General features: G+C 42.0%; 1 protein-coding gene across 3 annotated transcripts; it reads right to left on the bottom strand.

Moving 5' to 3' along the window:
- Window positions 1-209: 209 nt before the first annotated feature.
- tspan14 (tetraspanin 14) lies at window positions 210-16,353 on the bottom strand. 3 transcript variants are annotated; one of them, XM_042434147.1, is made up of 9 exons: window positions 15,946-16,353; window positions 12,237-12,319; window positions 10,697-10,747; window positions 10,381-10,527; window positions 10,108-10,278; window positions 5,939-6,064; window positions 5,749-5,799; window positions 5,292-5,405; window positions 210-1,661 (listed from the first exon to the last, which is right to left on the bottom strand). In XM_042434147.1, exons 2-9 carry the CDS (start codon window positions 12,315-12,317, stop codon window positions 1,596-1,598), a joined length of 807 nt encoding a protein of 268 aa, XP_042290081.1. In that variant the 5' UTR covers window positions 12,318-12,319; window positions 15,946-16,353; the 3' UTR covers window positions 210-1,595. The 3 variants fall into 3 exon arrangements, with proteins under 3 accessions (XP_042290081.1, XP_042290080.1, XP_042290082.1); XM_042434146.1 differs by lacking the exon at window positions 15,946-16,353 and adding an exon at window positions 15,752-15,876; XM_042434148.1 differs by lacking the exon at window positions 15,946-16,353 and adding an exon at window positions 15,441-15,665.
- Between the last annotated feature and the right edge of the window lie 3,003 nt (window positions 16,354-19,356).

The following is a 19,356-nucleotide window of genomic DNA, read 5'->3' as shown; positions in this document are numbered from 1 at the left end:
CATCGGAGCCGCCTGACTGACAGGAAGTGCTGCTCTCATGTGTCATGTGATCTACATTTTAAATTAAAAGGTTTCTTTCTATTCATCACATGAATCTGAAGATTTGAATAAACAGACAGAAACAGATTCAACTTCATTTTTATTTCGTTGAATATAAAAAAGACAAATTCACTTTTATAAAAAAACTGAACTTTCAGGTTAAAACACAAAAACTCAAATCAGAAAAATTAAACAAAGCAGAAAAAGTTCAGATAGACACAAACAACCTCAAAACTTTATTTCATACAAAAAACTCATTCAAAACTTTATTCAAAGCTCGTTAACAAGGAGGAGGCGGAGCTTCACGAATCCAGTGTAAAAAAACCAAACAAGTCACATGACCTGAGCCGTCCCTCGGAGACGATTTAAAGGAACACGCCGTGATTTTAACTTCAGATTGTTTCTGTTTCTAATGTGATTTGATTCTTCTTCTGTGGTTTTTCTTCTGCAGGTGAGTTCAGGTTCCTGCAGGAGAAAAACTATTAACAATGTTCTTTAATTAGAGTCTGAGAGAAACACCTGTATGACATCACTGACCCAGATTTTTACAAACCGTTTCCCATCAAAGGCTCATTTAATGCTATGAGGTCAGCTCTGTCGGGGCTTTTCATTGGCTGAGCCGTTAACAGACACAAATCTCTATTCTTTATTTTTCTCTATTTGAACTGGAGGCTAAAAGAGTTCCAGCTAACGTTAACACTGATTTGGCTAAAAGTGACTCATGTATGTTCTGTGTTGCACTTTGACACTACAGACGCACTTTAATCACACGTGATAAACACGTCATTTATAGTTCAAGGCACTGTTGTTGTTGTTGTTGTTGTTGTTGTTGTTGAAACTGTTCCTGTTAGTTTGTCACCTCTTTCTGTTGTGGAATTTCAGCTGTTAAAATTCACACATTAAAACTTTGGGGGGACCAAATATTTTTGCTGGAGGGCCGGATTTGGCCCGCGGGCCGCTATTTGCCCACTATTGATTTAATGCTTTCAGACAGAACAAGACGTCACTTTGCTTCATACATGAAATGATAAACTGATTAATTGAGGAAATAACGAGCTGATTAATGGACGAAGAAAATAAACCGTGAAAGCAGAAAAACAAAAACAGACGCAGGTTTGATGTCAGAGAAGAAGAAGACCTGAGTTAACCTGAAAAAACCCCAGCTGGGGTCACTGATGATGATGATGATGATGATGAACAATAACAGCCAATCAGGTCAAAGGTCACACACTGGATCAATAAACATTCACAGAGTAGAAAAAGTCCTGCAGGAGCAGCAGTTTGGAGTGTGGCGGTGAGGCGGCGCTGCATCACACACGTGATGTTTAATCTGAAACTGCAGGAAAGTGAAGGCACAGATCTGTTCTCAGTCACCATGGCAACCACATCACCAGAGGACCGAGGGGATTAAACGAGGTGACGCAGACACAGCAGAGAAGAGGAAGGCACATCTGACTGAAGAAACTTGGTCCAGTAGCACCTGCTGGAGGCCCCGCCCCCTGCAAATGGAGGCTCCGCCCCCTTGCAAGTGGAGGCTCCGCCCCCGCAAGCCAGGTTCAGTAACTGAATTTGACCTTCTGGATGTCGGCGATCAGAGTCCGGGCCAGGTAGATCCCCACCATCTGCACACAGAGAGCGTCAACATAGATCTGTGATCGATTCCCTTTGGGATCAATAAAGTATATCGATCTACAAACATGTCAACAAATGAACGAGCTGACAGCACGACAGCAGTGTGGTTAAAGCGACAGTACGCCGTCAGTGTAGTTAAAGCGACAGCACGCCGTCAGTGTGGTTAAAGCGACAGTACGCCGTCAGTGTGGTTAAAGCGACAGTACGCCGTCAGTGTGGTTAAAGCGACAGTACGCCGTCAGTGTAGTTAAAGCGACAGTACGCCGTCAGTATAGTTAAAGCGACAGTACGCCGTCAGTATAGTTAAAGCGACAGTACGCCGTCAGTATAGTTAAAGCGACAGCACGCCGTCAGTGTGGTTAAAGCGACAGCACGCCGTCAGTGTGGTTAAAGCGACAGTACGCCGTCAGTGTGGTTAAAGCGACAGTACGCCGTCAGTATAGTTAAAGCGACAGCACGCCGTCAGTATAGTTAAAGCGACAGCACGCCGTCAGTGTGGTTAAAGCGACAGTACGCCGTCAGTATAGTTAAAGCGACAGCACGCCGTCAGTGTGGTTAAAGCGACAGTACGCCGTCAGTGTAGTTAAAGCGACAGTACGCCGTCAGTATAGTTAAAGCGACAGTACGCCGTCAGTATAGTTAAAGCGACAGCACGCCGTCAGTGTGGTTAAAGCGACAGTACGCCGTCAGTATAGTTAAAGCGACAGCACGCCGTCAGTGTGGTTAAAGCGACAGTACGCCGTCAGTGTAGTTAAAGCGACAGTACGCCGTCAGTATAGTTAAAGCGACAGTACGCCGTCAGTATAGTTAAAGCGACAGTACGCCGTCAGTGTAGTTAAAGCGACAGTACGCCGTCAGTGTGGTTAAAGCGACAGCATGCCATCAGTATAGTTAAAGCGACAGTACGCCGTCAGTGTAGTTAAAGCGACAGTACGCCGTCAGTGTGGTTAAAGCGACAGCATGCCATCAGTATAGTTAAAGCGACAGTACGCCGTCAGTATAGTTAAAGCGACAGTACGCCGTCAGTGTGGTTAAAGCGACAGTACGCCGTCAGTATAGTTAAAGCGACAGTACGCCGTCAGTGTGGTTAAAGCGACAGTACGCCGTCAGTATAGTTAAAGCGACAGTACGCTGTCAGTGTGGTTAAAGCGACAGCATGCCATCAGTATAGTTAAAGCGACAGTACGCCGTCAGTATAGTTAAAGCGACAGTACGCCGTCAGTGTGGTTAAAGCGACAGTACGCCGTCAGTATAGTTAAAGCGACAGCACGCCGTCAGTATAGTTAAAGCGACAGCACGCCGTCAGTGTAGTTAAAGCGACAGTACGCCGTCAGTGTAGTTAAAGCGACAGTACGCCGTCAGTATAGTTAAAGCGACAGTACGCCGTCAGTGTGGTTAAAGCGACAGTACGCCGTCAGTATAGTTAAAGCGACAGTACGCCGTCAGTATAGTTAAAGCGACAGTACGCCGTCAGTGTGGTTAAAGCGACAGTACGCCGTCAGTATAGTTAAAGCGACAGTACGCCGTCAGTGTGGTTAAAGCGACAGTACGCCGTCAGTGTGGTTAAAGCGACAGTACGCCGTCAGTGTGGTTAAAGCGACAGTACGCCGTCAGTATAATTAAAGCGACAGTACGCCGTCAGTATAGTTAAAGCGACAGTACGCCGTCAGTGTGGTTAAAGCGACAGTACGCTGTCAGTGTGGTTAAAGCGACAGCATGCCATCAGTATAGTTAAAGCGACAGTACGCCGTCAGTGTGGTTAAAGCGACAGTACGCCGTCAGTATAGTTAAAGCGACAGTACGCCGTCAGTGTAGTTAAAGCGACAGTACGCCGTCAGTATAGTTAAAGCGACAGTACGCCGTCAGTGTAGTTAAAGCGACAGTACGACAGCAGTATAGTTAAAGCGACAGTACGCCGTCAGTGTGGTTAAAGCGACAGTACGCCGTCAGTATAGTTAAAGCGACAGTACGCCGTCAGTATAGTTAAAGCGACAGTACGCCGTCAGTGTGGTTAAAGCGACAGCACGCCATCAGTATAGTTAAAGCGACAGTACGCCGTCAGTATAGTTAAAGCGACAGTACGCCGTCAGTATAGTTAAAGCGACAGTACGCCGTCAGTGTAGTTAAAGCGACAGTACGCCGTCAGTGTGGTTAAAGCGACAGTACGACAGCAGTATAGTTAAAGCGACAGTACGCCGTCAGTATAGTTAAAGCGACAGTACGCCGTCAGTGTAGTTAAAGCGACAGTACGACAGCAGTATAGTTAAAGCGACAGTACGCCGTCAGTGTGGTTAAAGCGACAGTACGCCGTCAGTATAGTTAAAGCGACAGTACGCCGTCAGTATAGTTAAAGCGACAGTACGCCGTCAGTGTGGTTAAAGCGACAGCACGCCATCAGTATAGTTAAAGCGACAGTACGCCGTCAGTATAGTTAAAGCGACAGTACGCCGTCAGTATAGTTAAAGCGACAGTACGCCGTCAGTGTAGTTAAAGCGACAGTACGCCGTCAGTGTGGTTAAAGCGACAGTACGCCGTCAGTGTAGTTAAAGCGACAGTACGCCGTCAGTATAGTTAAAGCGACAGTACGCCGTCAGTATAGTTAAAGCGACAGTACGCCGTCAGTGTGGTTAAAGCGACAGTACGCCGTCAGTATAGTTAAAGCGACAGTACGCCGTCAGTGTGGTTAAAGCGACAGTACGACAGCAGTATAGTTAAAGCGACAGTACGACAGCAGTATAGTTAAAGCGACAGTACGACAGCAGTATAGTTAAAGCGACAGTACGCCGTCAGTGTGGTTAAAGCGACAGTACGCCGTCAGTATAGTTAAAGCGACAGTACGCCGTCAGTGTGGTTAAAGCGACAGTACGCCGTCAGTATAGTTAAAGCGACAGTACGACAGCAGTATAGTTAAAGCGACAGTACGACAGCAGTATAGTTAAAGCGACAGTACGCCGTCAGTGTGGTTAAAGCGACAGTACGACAGCAGTATAGTTAAAGCGACAGTACGCCGTCAGTATAGTTAAAGCGACAGTACGCCGTCAGTGTGGTTAAAGCGACAGTACGCCGTCAGTGTGGTTAAAGCGACAGTACGCCGTCAGTGTGGTTAAAGCGACAGTACGCCGTCAGTATAGTTAAAGCGACAGTACGCCATCAGTATAGTTAAAGCGACAGTACGCCGTCAGTATAGTTAAAGCGACAGTACGCCGTCAGTATAGTTAAAGCGACAGTACGCCGTCAGTGTGGTTAAAGCGACAGTACGCCGTCAGTATAGTTAAAGCGACAGTACGCCGTCAGTGTGGTTAAAGCGACAGTACGCCGTCAGTATAGTTAAAGCGACAGTACGCCGTCAGTATAGTTAAAGCGACAGTACGCCGTCAGTGTGGTTAAAGCGACAGTACGCCGTCAGTATAGTTAAAGCGACAGTACGCCGTCAGTATAGTTAAAGCGACAGCACGCCGTCAGTATAGTTAAAGCGACAGTACGCCGTCAGTGTGGTTAAAGCGACAGTACGCCGTCAGTGTGGTTAAAGCGACAGTACGCCGTCAGTGTGGTTAAAGCGACAGTACGCCGTCTGTACAGTTAAAGCGACAGTACACATTTGGTGTGTGGAGTATTTGTACCTGCAGCAGAGAGATGACGATGAAGACGATGGCCACAGTGTAAAGGTTTCCAGGTAACCAGTCCTCTAACGCAGCAATGCAGCCTTTGATGTAAATATGATCTCTCCACTCGCTCTGATATGACACAATAAAATTAGAACATTAGAAATATATGTTCCAGATGAAACATCACGTTAGAACAGAAGAACACAGTGTTTAAGAATATATTCCTGTCAGAACATTAACAACATATTAGAACATTAAAAATATTCTTTTTAGAAATTACTGATAAAACCGTAACAACACATGAAATGATCCCATTACAGCATTTGAACGTGTTGTTATGGTTACTGGAGCATGTGAACATAACACCAACAAGAACATGTTAATGTTCCTGTTGGAAAATTAACAATACTGAGTATTGATCTCGTATTCAGATGTTTTAGACTTCAGAAGAACCAATCAGAAGAGACCTCACCTTTGGTTTGTTTCTCACGTCGTAGCCACATTGAGTGTTCACCACCGAGTCCTGAAACAAACACAAACACTAAACAGACTGTTCTGAAGTTTTCAGTTTTGTAGTTTAATGCACAATCACAGAAACAGCTGAACTGAATCAAAGACGATTATGATCAATAATGATTCATATTGATTTGTAGTGAACTCACAGCAGGATCAGTGATGCAGCAAGAGAAAGGAACTCCACATTTTTCTCTGCTGCGATGAGTCCCGTTACAGCTGAAATAAACGTTCAGATTCCAGTCGTCTGGATCCTGAGCTCCACAGCAGTAGTTCTGTTACAGAAACAAGATCCTTCAACCAACAGTAAACAAGATCCTTCAACCAACAGTAAACAGGATCCTTCAACCAACAGTAAACAAGATCCTTCAACCAACAAGATCCTTCAACCAACAGTAAACAGGATCCTTCAACCAACAGTAAACAAGATCCTTCAACCAACAAGATCCTTCAACCAACAGTAAACAAGATCCTTCAACCAACAGTAAACAAGATCCTTCAACCAACAGTAAACAAGATCCTTCAACCAACAAGATCCTTCAACCCACAGTAAACAAGATCCTTCAACCAACAAGATCCTTCAACCAACAGGAAACAAGATCCTTCAACCAACAACAAGATTCTTCAACCAACAACAAGATCCTTCACCAACAGTAAACAGGATCCTTCAACCAACAGTAAACCAGATACTTCAACCAACAGTAAACAAGATCCTTCAACCAACAAGATCCTTCAACCCACAGTAAACAAGATCCTTCAACCAACAAGATCCTTCAACCAACAACAAGATCCTTCAACCAACAGTAAACAGGATCCTCCAACCGACAGTAAACAAGATCCTTCAACCGACAGTAAACAAGATACTTCAACCAACAGTAAACAAGATCCTTCAACCAACAGTAAACAAGATCCTTCACCAACAGTAAACAAGATCCTCCAACCAACAATAAACAAGATCCTTCACCAACAGTAAACAGGATCCTTCAACCAACAGTAAACAAGATCCTTCAACCAACAGTAAACAGGATCATTCAACCAACAGTAAACAGGATCATTCAACCAACAGTAAACAGGATCATTCAACCAACAGTAAACAAGATACTTCAACCAACAGTAAACAAGATCCTTCAACCAACAGTAAACAAGATCCTTCACCAACAGTAAACAAGATCCTCCAACCAACAATAAACAAGATCCTTCACCAACAGTAAACAGGATCCTTCAACCAACAGTAAACAAGATCCTTCAACCAACAGTAAACAAGATACTTCAACCAACAGTAAACAGGATCATTCAACCAACAGTAAACAGGATCATTCAACCAACAGTAAACAAGATCATTCAACCAACAGTAAACAAGATCATTCAACCAACAGTAAACAGGATCATTCAACCAACAGTAAACAAGATCATTCAACCAACAGTAAACAAGATCCTTCACCAACAGTAAACAAGATCCTCCAACCAACAATAAACAAGATCCTTCACCAACAGTAAACAGGATCCTTCAACCAACAGTAAACAAGATCCTTCAACCAACAGTAAACAAGATACTTCAACCAACAGTAAACAGGATCATTCAACCAACAGTAAACAGGATCATTCAACCAACAGTAAACAAGATCATTCAACCAACAGTAAACAGGATCATTCAACCAACAGTAAACAGGATCATTCAACCAACAGTAAACAAGATCATTCAACCAACAGTAAACAAGATCCTTCAACCAACAGTAAACAGGATCATTCAACCAACAGTAAACAGGATCCTCCAACCAACAATAAACAAGATCCTTCACCAACAGTAAACAAGATCCTCCAACCAACAATAAACAAGATCCTTCACCAACAGTAAACAAGATCCTCCAACCAACAATAAACAAGATCCTTCACCAACAGTAAACAAGATCCTCCAACCAACAATAAACAAGATCCTTCACCAACAGTAAACAAGATCCTCCAACCAACAATAAACAAGATCCTTCACCAACAGTAAACAGGATCCTTCAACCAACAGTAAACAAGATCCTTCAACCAACAGTAAACAAGATCCTTCAACCAACAGTAAACAGGATCATTCAACCAACAGTAAACAGGATCCTTCAACCAACAGTAAACAGGATCCTTCAACCAACAGTAAACAAGATCCTTCAACCGACAGTAAACAAGATACTTCAACCGACAATAAACAAGATCCTTCAACCAACAGTAAACAGGATCATTCAACCAACAGTAAACAAGATCCTTCAACCGACAATAAACAAGATCCTTCAACCGACAGTAAACAGGATCCTTCAACCGACAGTAAACAAGATCCTTCACCAACAGTAAACAAGATCCTCCAACCAACAATAAACAAGATCCTTCACCAACAGTAAACAAGATCCTCCAACCAACAATAAACAAGATCCTTCACCAACAGTAAACAGGATCCTTCAACCAACAGTAAACAAGATCCTTCAACCAACAGTAAACAGGATCATTCAACCAACAGTAAACAGGATCCTTCAACCAACAGTAAACAGGATCCTTCAACCAACAGTAAACAAGATCCTTCAACCAACAGTAAACAGGATCATTCAACCAACAGTAAACAAGATCCTTCAACCAACAATAAACAAGATCCTTCAACCGACAGTAAACAAGATCCTTCAACCAACAGTAAACAAGATCCTTCAACCAACAGTAAACAGGATCATTCAACCAACAGTAAACAAGATCCTTCAACCGACAATAAACAAGATCCTTCAACCGACAGTAAACAGGATCCTTCAACCAACAGTAAACAAGATCCTTCAACCAACAGTAAACAGGATCATTCAACCAACAGTAAACAAGATCCTTCAACCGACAATAAACAAGATCCTTCAACCGACAGTAAACAGGATCCTTCAACCAACAGTAAACAAGATCCTTCAACCAACAGTAAACAGGATCCTTCAACCAACAGTAAACAAGATCCTTCAACCAACAGTAAACAGGATCCTTCAACCAACAGTAAACAAGATCCTTCAACCAACAGTAAACAGGATCCTTCAACCAACAGTAAACAAGATCCTTCAACCAACAGTAAACAAGATCCTTCAACCAACAGTAAACAAGATCCTTCACCAACAGTAAACAAGATCCTCCAACCAACAGTAAACAAGATCCTTCAACCAACAATAAACAAGATCCTTCAACCAACAGTAAACAGGATCATTCAACCAACAGTAAACAAGATCCTTCAACCAACAGTAAACAGGATTCTTCAACCAACAGTAAACAGGATTCTTCAACCAACAGTAAACAAGATCCTTCAACCAACAGTAAACAAGATCCTTCAACCAACAGTAAACAAGATCCTTCAACCAACAGTAAACAGGATCCTTCAACCAACAGTAAACAGGATCCTTCAACCAACAATAAACAAGATCCTTCAACCAACAGTAAACAAGATGCTCCAACCAACAGTAAACAAGATCCTTCAACCAACAATAAACAAGATCCTTCAACCAACAGTAAACAAGATCCTTCAACCAACAATAAACAAGATCCTTCAACCAACAGTAAACAGGATCCTTCAACCAACAGTAAACAGGATCCTTCAACCAACAGTAAACAAGATACTTCAACCAACAGTAAACAGGATCCTTCAACCAACAGTAAACAGGATCCTTCAACCAACAGTAAACAAGATCCTTCAACCAACAGTAAACAAGATACTTCAACCAACAGTAAACAGGATCCTTCAACCAACAGTAAACAGGATCCTTCAACCAACAGTAAACAAGATCCTTCAACCGACAGTAAACAAGATACTTCAACCGACAATAAACAAGATCCTTCAACCGACAGTAAACAGGATCCTTCAACCAACAGTAAACAGGATCCTTCAACCAACAGTAAACAAGATCCTTCAACCGACAGTAAACAAGATACTTCAACCGACAATAAACAAGATCCTTCAACCGACAGTAAACAGGATCCTTCAACCAACAGTAAACAAGATCCTTCAACCAACAGTAAACAAGATCCTTCAACCAACAATAAACAAGATCCTTCAACCAACAGTAAACAGGATCCTTCAACCAACAGTAAACAGGATCCTTCAACCAACAGTAAACAGGATCCTTCAACCAACAGTAAACAAGATCCTTCAACCAACAGTAAACAAGATACTTCAACCAACAGTAAACAGGATCCTTCAACCAACAGTAAACAGGATCCTAGAGGTTTAAACGTATTGAATCATGACTGAATGATGTCAGTTGCAGCTCTGACTTGTAATAAACTGAAGAAGTAAACAGCTGTAACTGACAGCACAGGAAGCAGTTACCATCCTCTGCAGGGAGTCGATGAGGTTCTGCAGGTCGATGTCGTCTCTGTACGCTTTGACGTTTGCCAGAAAGAACTCGTTGATCCACTCTCTGACCTGACTCTGGAAAACCACTGCCAGCACCGCCGCCGTCAGCTCCAGGAAGAAGATGAAGCCGATCACTCCCGAAAACTGACAGAAATCCACAAAGATGTGCAAAAAACAAAGTTAACAATCTGATGTTTTTAAACTGTCGCAGACAGATGGTTTTTTTGTTTTGTTTTTTTTACGTACAAACTTGAGCAGACAGATGTTTTCTCTCAGGGCTCCCACACAGCCGGCGAAGCCCAGGATGAAGGTGACTCCGCCCACCACCAGAACCAACCAGACCGGGTCGAAACCATGCAGCTTGGTCACCTGGGTCAGGTCCAGCAGGACTCCCTGTGAACCACAACAACATCATGATGTGTGTAATTATCACCATGTGACATATGTGTGTAAAAGATCAAACTTTTACGCTGTTTTTCTAAAAGACAAAAATGTTCTTGATACAAGACCAATACTGATTTATTGAGTCTATCGTTGTTCCAATCTGTATGTGTGCAATCACCTTTTCACTCCACGCCCAGAAACCCACTGCAATGAAGGCGACTCCAGCTAGCTGCAACACAAGACACACACCAGCATTTAGTCAGATCCACTAACACACCAGTGTTTAGTCAGATCCACTAACACACCAGCATTTAGTCAGATCCACTAACACACCAGCGTTTAGTCAGATCCACTAACACACCAGCGTTTAGTCAGATCCACTAACACACCAGCATTTAGTCAGATCCACTAACACACCAGCGTTTAGTCAGATCCACTAACACACCAGCATTTAGTCAGATCCACTAACACACCAGCGTTTAGTCAGATCCACTAACACACCAGTGTTTAGTCAGATCCACTAACACACACTGGTTTCCAGTTAGATGAATAAATTCACTGGTTTCCAGTCAGTTAGATGAATGAAGCCACTGGTTTCCAGACTGGTTTCCAGTGAGTGGGTTGTTTCTGAGGAGACGCCCTCAGATCAGATCGGAAACATGTCGACATGATGGAGCATTTATCAGTTCTGTTTTTTTCTTGCACAATATCAAACGTACATGACTCGCTGGTGAGTCGACGACATGTTTCATCATCGTTACATATGAAACGCTGCAGGCGGAGGATGATTCTGATCTTTGATTACTGGAGCAGCTCAGCTGACTGACTCTGACTGAGTTGTTGCCACATTTCCTCCCTCAACCACACAGGATGCCAGTCACATCACTTCCTGTTAGCTAACGCTCAAACAGGAAACACTTCTCAGCAGGTTTGAAAGACGGATGAAACGGGTGCAAATAAGGTCAATTATGATTCTTCCTGTTATTAATTTATGATCCATTAAGGTTAATAAGTAATTTTTACCAAATTTTTCATTCATAGTGAAACTTATTAATAACATAGAACACACAACATGAATAACAACAACACCAATAATAATAATAATAATAATAATAATAATAATAATAATAATAATAATAATAATAATTATAATAATAATAATAATAATAAGAAGAAGAAGAAGAAGAAGAAGAAGAGTTAAGATGAAAAAGGTTTTTAGGCCTTTTTTAAAAGAGTCTCTGTGCTGCCTTCAAAGTTGAAGTAATTTGAAAAGTAATTTGTTAGTCCGTCCTTCCTGCTGCAGGAAATAATGGATTATTGATGAAGCACTTTTCTTCTTATGAAAGTAACTCAGCGATTATTCGACTAATGAGAATTTGGTCGTACGAGAGCATATCGACCAACTAATCAACCAGTCGGCCAGGAGACTACAGCCCTCGTGTTTTTGTGCTCTCAGGATCCTGGCGGCGCCGCTCTGAATGTACTGGAGACTGGTGGGCGGGGCCAGCGGGAGAAACACACACCTGGAACCTGGAAGCTAGAAACTGTTTGTGCTTCATGTGCCAAGTGAACGATTCTCACTCAACTGAAGAGGCGCCATCTTTGAGTCTGTATGCAGATCTTATTATGCATCCACGGTCGGACGGCTGATTGTACCTGGGAATGGTTCCGTCTCAGTTCAACATGTAAACAGGTGAACAGGTGAACAGGTAACTCACCCAGAAGATGATGTTGTAGCTGAACATCAGGTATTTGTAGCAGCAGCTGACCTCAGCGTTGTCATAGCGATAGTAGTACATCTCTGAAAGACACAACATACACAACTCACATATGTGCTGACATGTTTTATACAGTCAAGCCTGAAATGATTCATACACCTGGCAAAGTTACTTTTATTCAACCAGTAAGTTTTTTCTTGATTGGAAATGACACAGGCGTCTACCAGAAGATAATAAGACGACGTACAAGAGGCATCATTGTGGAAATAAATATTTCTCAGCTTTTATTTACATTTGAACAAAAAGTGGCCAAATGTCCAAAATTATTCATACCCTTCTCAATGATCAATAGAAAAGCCTTAATGGCAATCAAACACTTCCTATAATTGCTGAGCAGCGTTTTGCATGTCTCCACTGGTTCATCATTCATCTGTAGCGATGAGCTCCAACTCTTTCAGGTTGGAGGGTCTTCTTGCCATCACCCTGATCTTTAACTCCCTCCACTGATTCTCAATTGGATTCAAGTCAGGACTCTGGCTGGGCCGCTGCAAAACGTTAATGTTTTTGTCCGCTAACCATTTCTTCACCACTTTTGTGTTGCTGTCGTGCTGAAATGTCCACTGGTGCCCAAGGCCAAGTTTCTGAGCAGACTGCCTGACGTTGTTGTTGAGAATCTTGATGCATTGCTCTTTTTTCATGGTGCCGTTTACTGTGATTAGGTTCCCTGGTCCATTGGCTGAAAAACACCCCCAAAGCATTAGGTTCCCACCACCATGTTTGACAGTGGGGATGGTGTTCTTAGGGTTGAAGGCTTCTCCTTTTTTACGCCAAATGAAGGATACATCATTGTGACCAAACAATTCAAATTCTGTTTCATCTGATAAAACAGAAAACCAGAAGTCTTCTTCTTTGAGCATCTGCAAAGGCCAAGCAGGCTTTTGTTTGCCTTATCTGGAGAAGTGGCGTCCTCCTTGGCCTGCGTCCGTGGAACCCAGCAGTGTGCAGTGTCCGTTGGACTGTCAGCCTTGAGACGTTGCCACCAGCAGAGCACATATTCACCAGGAAGGCCTTGGTGGTGATCTCACTGTCCTCCTGGCCAGCACAGGTGTCACTTTTGGCTTCCGACCACGTCCTCTGAGATTTTCCACAGTGCGGAACGTCTTGTATTTTTTGATAATACTTTGCACTGTAGTCACTGGAACTTGAAAACATTTAGATATGGCCTTATAGCCCTTTCCTGACTTGTGAGCAGCCACAATGTTCAGCCGCAGGTCCTCAGTGAGCTCCTTTGTCTTAACCATGACTGTCCACAAACCAACTGCAGAGAGTTGCTGTTTTTCATTAAAACAGCTGTTCCCAATGAATCAGGGTAATTAGGATGCTTTAGAACAGCTTGAACTATTTGGAATGGTCTAGAACTTATATATAGAACTGACATTATAACTTATTGAATAATTTTGGACATGCTACTTTTTGTTCAAATGTAAATAAAAGCTGAGAAATAATTTTTTCCACATTGATGCCTCTTGTACGTCGTCTTATTATCTTTTGGGAGACGCTTGTGTCATTTCCGGTCAAAAAAAAGTGAGTGTGTGGTGAAACCTCTGACTCATATCTGTAATCAGTCTCTACAAGCTGCTTTATTTCCAAGCAAAATGAAAACAGCTGCAGTCATAGCGATATATAACATGCAGTCTCTAACTGAAGACCTGTTTCTGTACTTTCACTGTTCTCTAAAATACTGGAAATATATTCTATAAAAGATTAGAAGACTTTGTCACAAAACATAATGTTCTGTATGAACAGCAATCTGGGTTTAGATCTAACAGAACTTCATCTGCAGCTTGTGGATGAAATATCAACGGCAATAGTGGAGCAGAGTGGAGTATTCCTGGATTCTAAAAAAGCATTTGATACAGTTGACCATGACTTAATATTGAAGATATTACAAAGATATAGAATTAGAGGAAGTTCAGCAGTTACCTGGAGAACAGGTATCAATACGTGCAAATCAATAACTGTAATGCACAACTACTGGAGGTTACTTGTGGGGTTCCCCAGGGCTCAGTGTTGGGACCACTGTTGTTTGTTTTGTGCATAATATATGTGAGGTTTCCAACATATTAAAAACTAAATTATTTGCAGATGATACAAGTTTATTTTGTTGTGGTTAGAATTTGGATGCAGAGGAGAAAGAAGTGGAAATGCTGAAGAAATGATTTGATTCTGACAAACTAACAATGAATTTAAGTAAAATTAAATTTATAATCTTTGGGAATCATTTAACTCAAACAGGAAACTCATAATAAACGATGTAGAAACAGAAAGAGTGACTCAAATTACATGTCCTTCAGTGATAATAGATAATAAATCATGCTGGAAGCCACATAAAAATTATGTCAAAGCTAAAGTCAATTGTGTAATACTATATAAAGTTGAAGAACGTCTTTATGCACTTTACAGTGTTTATAGTCCCATACACAACTGACTGTGTGGAAATACATAGAAAACAAGTGCCGATCTAATCTTCATCCTTCAAAAGAGCCATAAGAACCATAAACAAAACCACTTATAGAGAAACAACAAACACACTTTATATTACGTACATTTCAAATCATGAACAAACTTGAAATCAATTAATACCAAATAACATTTAAAAGTTATTTAAAATGAGAGAAAGTCGACACGATGAGAGGAAGAAGGTTCAAGAAACAATTAGTGCGGAAATAAGAAGAAACATTAAATACATTTAAAGGAATATTTAAAAATAACATATTGAATTATTGATCGGATATGTGATGGATTAGCATGCAGAGTACGACAGGATGTTTGTGGTTTTGTTTGTTTATTTTGACTGTTTCCGTTCTGAATGTTTCCTTTTTGATTGATTTGATGGAGTTGTGTACTCTGAACACTGGGCCGGAAAGTTGGAATATCTATGTTTAACATTTAGACTATTGATTATAGATTTTTGATAAAATATAAAAAGGGGTGGGACTTGATAACTTCTTCCTGCTCCTTAAAGACATGAAATATTAATTTATGTTGTTTGTTGAGACTTTGATGTAAATGTTTGCTGTTAATTTTACAGGTTATTCTTATTTTGTTTTCTTACGTATATTTTTTATTTATTTAATAAGTTCGAAATAAAAATCTAAACTTTAAACACAGACGGACGCTAACATTAGCTTAGCTGCAGCTAACCTGTCTGCTCAGGTTAGTTCCTGTTAGTTTAAACCGACTTTTCTTCCGTGATGAATCACCGACAGGTCCACCCGGCCCTCCGCTCAGCCCGGTCAGCCCGCACAGCGCCGGTAACTCCCGGTAACCTCCGTTATTTACCGTCAGTGACCGTTTCTGTTAAAGACGAGCAGCGAGTTCCTGAACTCAGCGCTAACAGGAAGCGGCTAATGCTAATGCTAACGGAGTAAAGTGATAATAAGTGTGTTCAGGCCGAATAAACGAGAGATTAAACCGTAACAGAGTCCCCTTTACCGGGACACAGTCGGTCTTACCTGAGATCCGTCCGTATGAAGCAGTTTGAGCTGGAAAACAACAATCAAAACACCGCTGATCACCGACTGCTGCTAAGAGACAACACAGCTGCTTCCTGTAATACACGTCATACGTAAACGCCGCATTCATTGGCCGCTTCGGCCCGTCGCTGCGCTACGTCATCGCGTCCGATGTAGAGGGGTGTGTGACTTACGGGAAGCTTCTGTTTGAACAGGGAGGAGTTTTACTCGCTCCTGGTGAAGGAAGTGTGCAGCTGGGTCACAACAGTTTTTATGGCACAGCGGGAACTAGTTTCTTCTACTATGTGCTGAACTCTCAACTGGCCACTATGTCAGTGTTGCAGTGCCACCTAGCGGACTGATATTCAATAATCTCAATTTCACATTTACAACAGGTGCTTTTCAATTCGCTAATTCTATGCTTCCTCCTCTCTCCTCCGTGACCCGTCCTCTCCCCGCCATCATGGAGGATCTTCCAATCCCTTAAATGCACCTGGAGGAGAGAGGAAACCCCTGGGCTGCACCCCAAGTCTCTTAAATTGCATCCACGGTTCCCTCACTTTTACTCCCTCCAACGTGGATGCAGGAGAGACGCAAGGAAACCAAACGAGGAAATGTGTTTTAAGAGACTTGAGACGCCCTCTCCTCTGAAGCGTCATGTGAAGCGACGTCCGTTTCTGATGACGGCGACAGCTGATCACAGCTGGATCAGCTGTCAGTCAGCTTTAACAGCTGTAGAAACTTCTGATGGAGTTTGTGTCTGTACACATGTGCACTGTGTTAATACTAATAAAGTTATCACCGCTAGAGCAGCTGTTTCCTCTCTGCAGCCTGTTTCCTGTTTAACAAACACCTCAATAAAAAACCTGCATTCTATATTTATACTGTGTCCTGCTCAGACGCACAGGAACCTTTTCTACTCACAGAATGTGTTTATACTATTTATTGATTATTTGAGTCTATATTTATTGATATTCTGATTGTGAATTCATTATTGAATAACTCAGGATATGACCCGGGTGTCTTCTGAACACTGGAAAATATGTATTTGGCTAAATGTTTCAGGGCAAATGGAAATGATGTAACTAAAATATAAATGTGTTTAACTGTTATTATGGATCAAATTAAAGTCAAGAAGAGTCTGTCTGTCAGCAAGAAACAGTTTAATGGAGGAAATAACATCATGAAAAGAAAATCTTACTAATAAATGAAGAAAGTTGTTTACGATTCTTTTGTTGATCAGACTGACAATTAATAGATTTTAACTAGATGATGAATCAGAAAACAAATAAAACATAAAACTTGGGAGTGATACAGTGAATCTATAATTTGTCTTCACTTCGGTGTGAAACTGCAGTGATGTATCAGATCAGTCTGATCAGCTGCAGCGTCCAATCAATAACTGATATCCAATAAGGGGGCGTGTCGGCCGGTAAAAGACTTCCTGTGAGGCCGCTCTCATGTTTCCTCCGAGCAGAATAAGAGACTCGAGACGCTCGTCAAAATGGCGCATCAGGAACAACTTCCGGTTCAGGTGAGGAGCAGGTGAGGTGTATCCTATGCAGAAGTTTTTTAATGGACGGCAACACCCCTTTGATCCAATCTGTTTATTGATTGGTCAGTTGGATCCTCGAAATATAACATGCGGCAGAGCTGCATCACCTGTCCTTTGTTTCGTTACAGCCTACCGCTGTATTTCTCTGACAGATGAGCAGAACAGTTATTATGATAATTTATATATTTACTTTTAAGTCAAGTCACAACGTAATAATATATATGCACGCGCACACACACACATTCTATTGTGTGACGCACTACAAATGCCGCCTCTGTTATACGTCACAGGTGCCGAAAAGACTTCTGCAAAGGATACACCTGTGCATCCTCGCTCCGCTTTCTCCAGATGCATTTTAGGAACTGAGACATCCTTAAACATGACGTGCTGAGATGGATTTCTGGGTGTTGGGCAGGAGGACGGAGGAGACGGGAGACGAGGAGGCCCTAAATCTCTGCCATCGCTGACATTACTTGGCTGTCAGCTCTGATGCATCCTCGATAAAAACAGGCAGAGCAAGAACACATTCAGGCATTTGGTCTGTAACTGGAACAGTACTGATGATGTTTCACAAGTACAGACAAGACCGCAGCCTGAGAAACAGCTCAGGGTCCTAATGATGACCCGTTTCCTTCTGGTCTTTGTTTGATGACTAACATGAACTCGTGGATGTATCTTAAGAGCTGCATTCACTCCAATAAGAACTGCTCAGCTGGCGCATACGTGTAGTAGTGTTTCCCCCGCTGGCCCCGCCCACCAGTTCCCGCTCAGCCAATGGACTTTACATTCTGATGACATCACAGATTTTTAAATCAAAGTTTGACAGATAAAACCTCCACAGATCAAAAATTCATAACAGAAAGAGTCATAACGCTGTTTACAGTTGGAGGCGTCCGAACAGTCTATGACACACACACACACACACACACACACACACACACACACACACACACACACACACACACACAGCGATATACACACACTGTCTGTATATCGCTGTGTGTGTGTGTGTGTGTGTGTGTGTGTGTGTGTTAATGTGATGCCTCACTTCAAGCATCCAGTGACCGTCTCCATGGTAACAAGGCCAGTGATATGACACGCTCCACAATATTTGGATCTTTGTCTCATCAGTCTGAACTGTGTGTGTGTGTGTGTGTGTGTGTAACATATTAAATGTGATTGCAACACACACACACACAGAAGCTGATTGTAAACATGAGATATGTAAAAACGTTCACATTTAACATTATTCCTATCATATTAATCAATAACTGAACTTTGTGAACCAACACGACATAAAGAAGAATACACGTAGATACCAGTGTTACCAGTCACACCAACCCGACATAAAGAATACATGTAGATACCAGCGTTACCAGTCAAACCAACCTGACATAAAGAAGAATACACGTAGATACCAGTGTTACCAGTCACACCAACCCGACATAAAGAATACATGTAGATACCAGCGTTACCAGTCACACCAACCTGACATAAAGAAGAATACACGTAGATACCAGCGTTACCAGTCACACCAACCTGACATAAAGAATACATGTAGATACCAGCGTTACCAGTCACACCAACCTGACATAAAGAATACACGTAGATACCAGTGTTACCAGTCACACCAACCTGACATAAAGAAGAATACACGTAGATACCAGTGTTACCAGTCAAACCAACCTGACATAAAGAAGAATACATGTAGATACCAGCGTTACCAGTCACACCAACCTGACATAAAGAAGAATACACGTAGATACCAGTGTTACCAGTCAAACCAACCTGACATAAAGAAGAATACACGTAGATACCAGCGTTACCAGTCACACCAACCTGACATAAAGAATACACGTAGATACCAGCGTTACCAGTCACACCAACCTGACATAAAGAAGAATACACGTAGATACCAGTGTTACCAGTCACACCAACCTGAAATAAAGAAGAATACATGTAGATACCAGCGTTACCAGTCACACCAACCTGACATAAAGAAGAATACACGTAGATACCAGCGTTACCAGTCAAACCAACCTGACATAAA

Source organism: Thunnus maccoyii, chromosome 14, assembly GCF_910596095.1.
Source record: "Thunnus maccoyii chromosome 14, fThuMac1.1, whole genome shotgun sequence".
Lineage (NCBI taxonomy): Eukaryota > Metazoa > Chordata > Actinopteri > Scombriformes > Scombridae > Thunnus > Thunnus maccoyii.
Note: the sequence above shows the minus strand (reverse complement) of the source record. Positions and strands in the feature narration are given on the sequence as shown.

Coding starts and splice junctions, on each gene's coding strand:
- tspan14 (XM_042434147.1), bottom strand. CDS start 12,317: ATGTACTACTATCGCTATGACAACGCTGAGGTCAGCTGCTGCTACAAA. Junction 10,748..12,236: donor GCTACAACATCATCTTCTGG/GTGAGTTACCTG, acceptor CTTGTGTTGCAG/CTAGCTGGAGTCGCCTTCAT. Junction 10,528..10,696: donor TCTGGGCGTGGAGTGAAAAG/GTGATTGCACAC, acceptor TGTGGTTCACAG/GGAGTCCTGCTGGACCTGAC.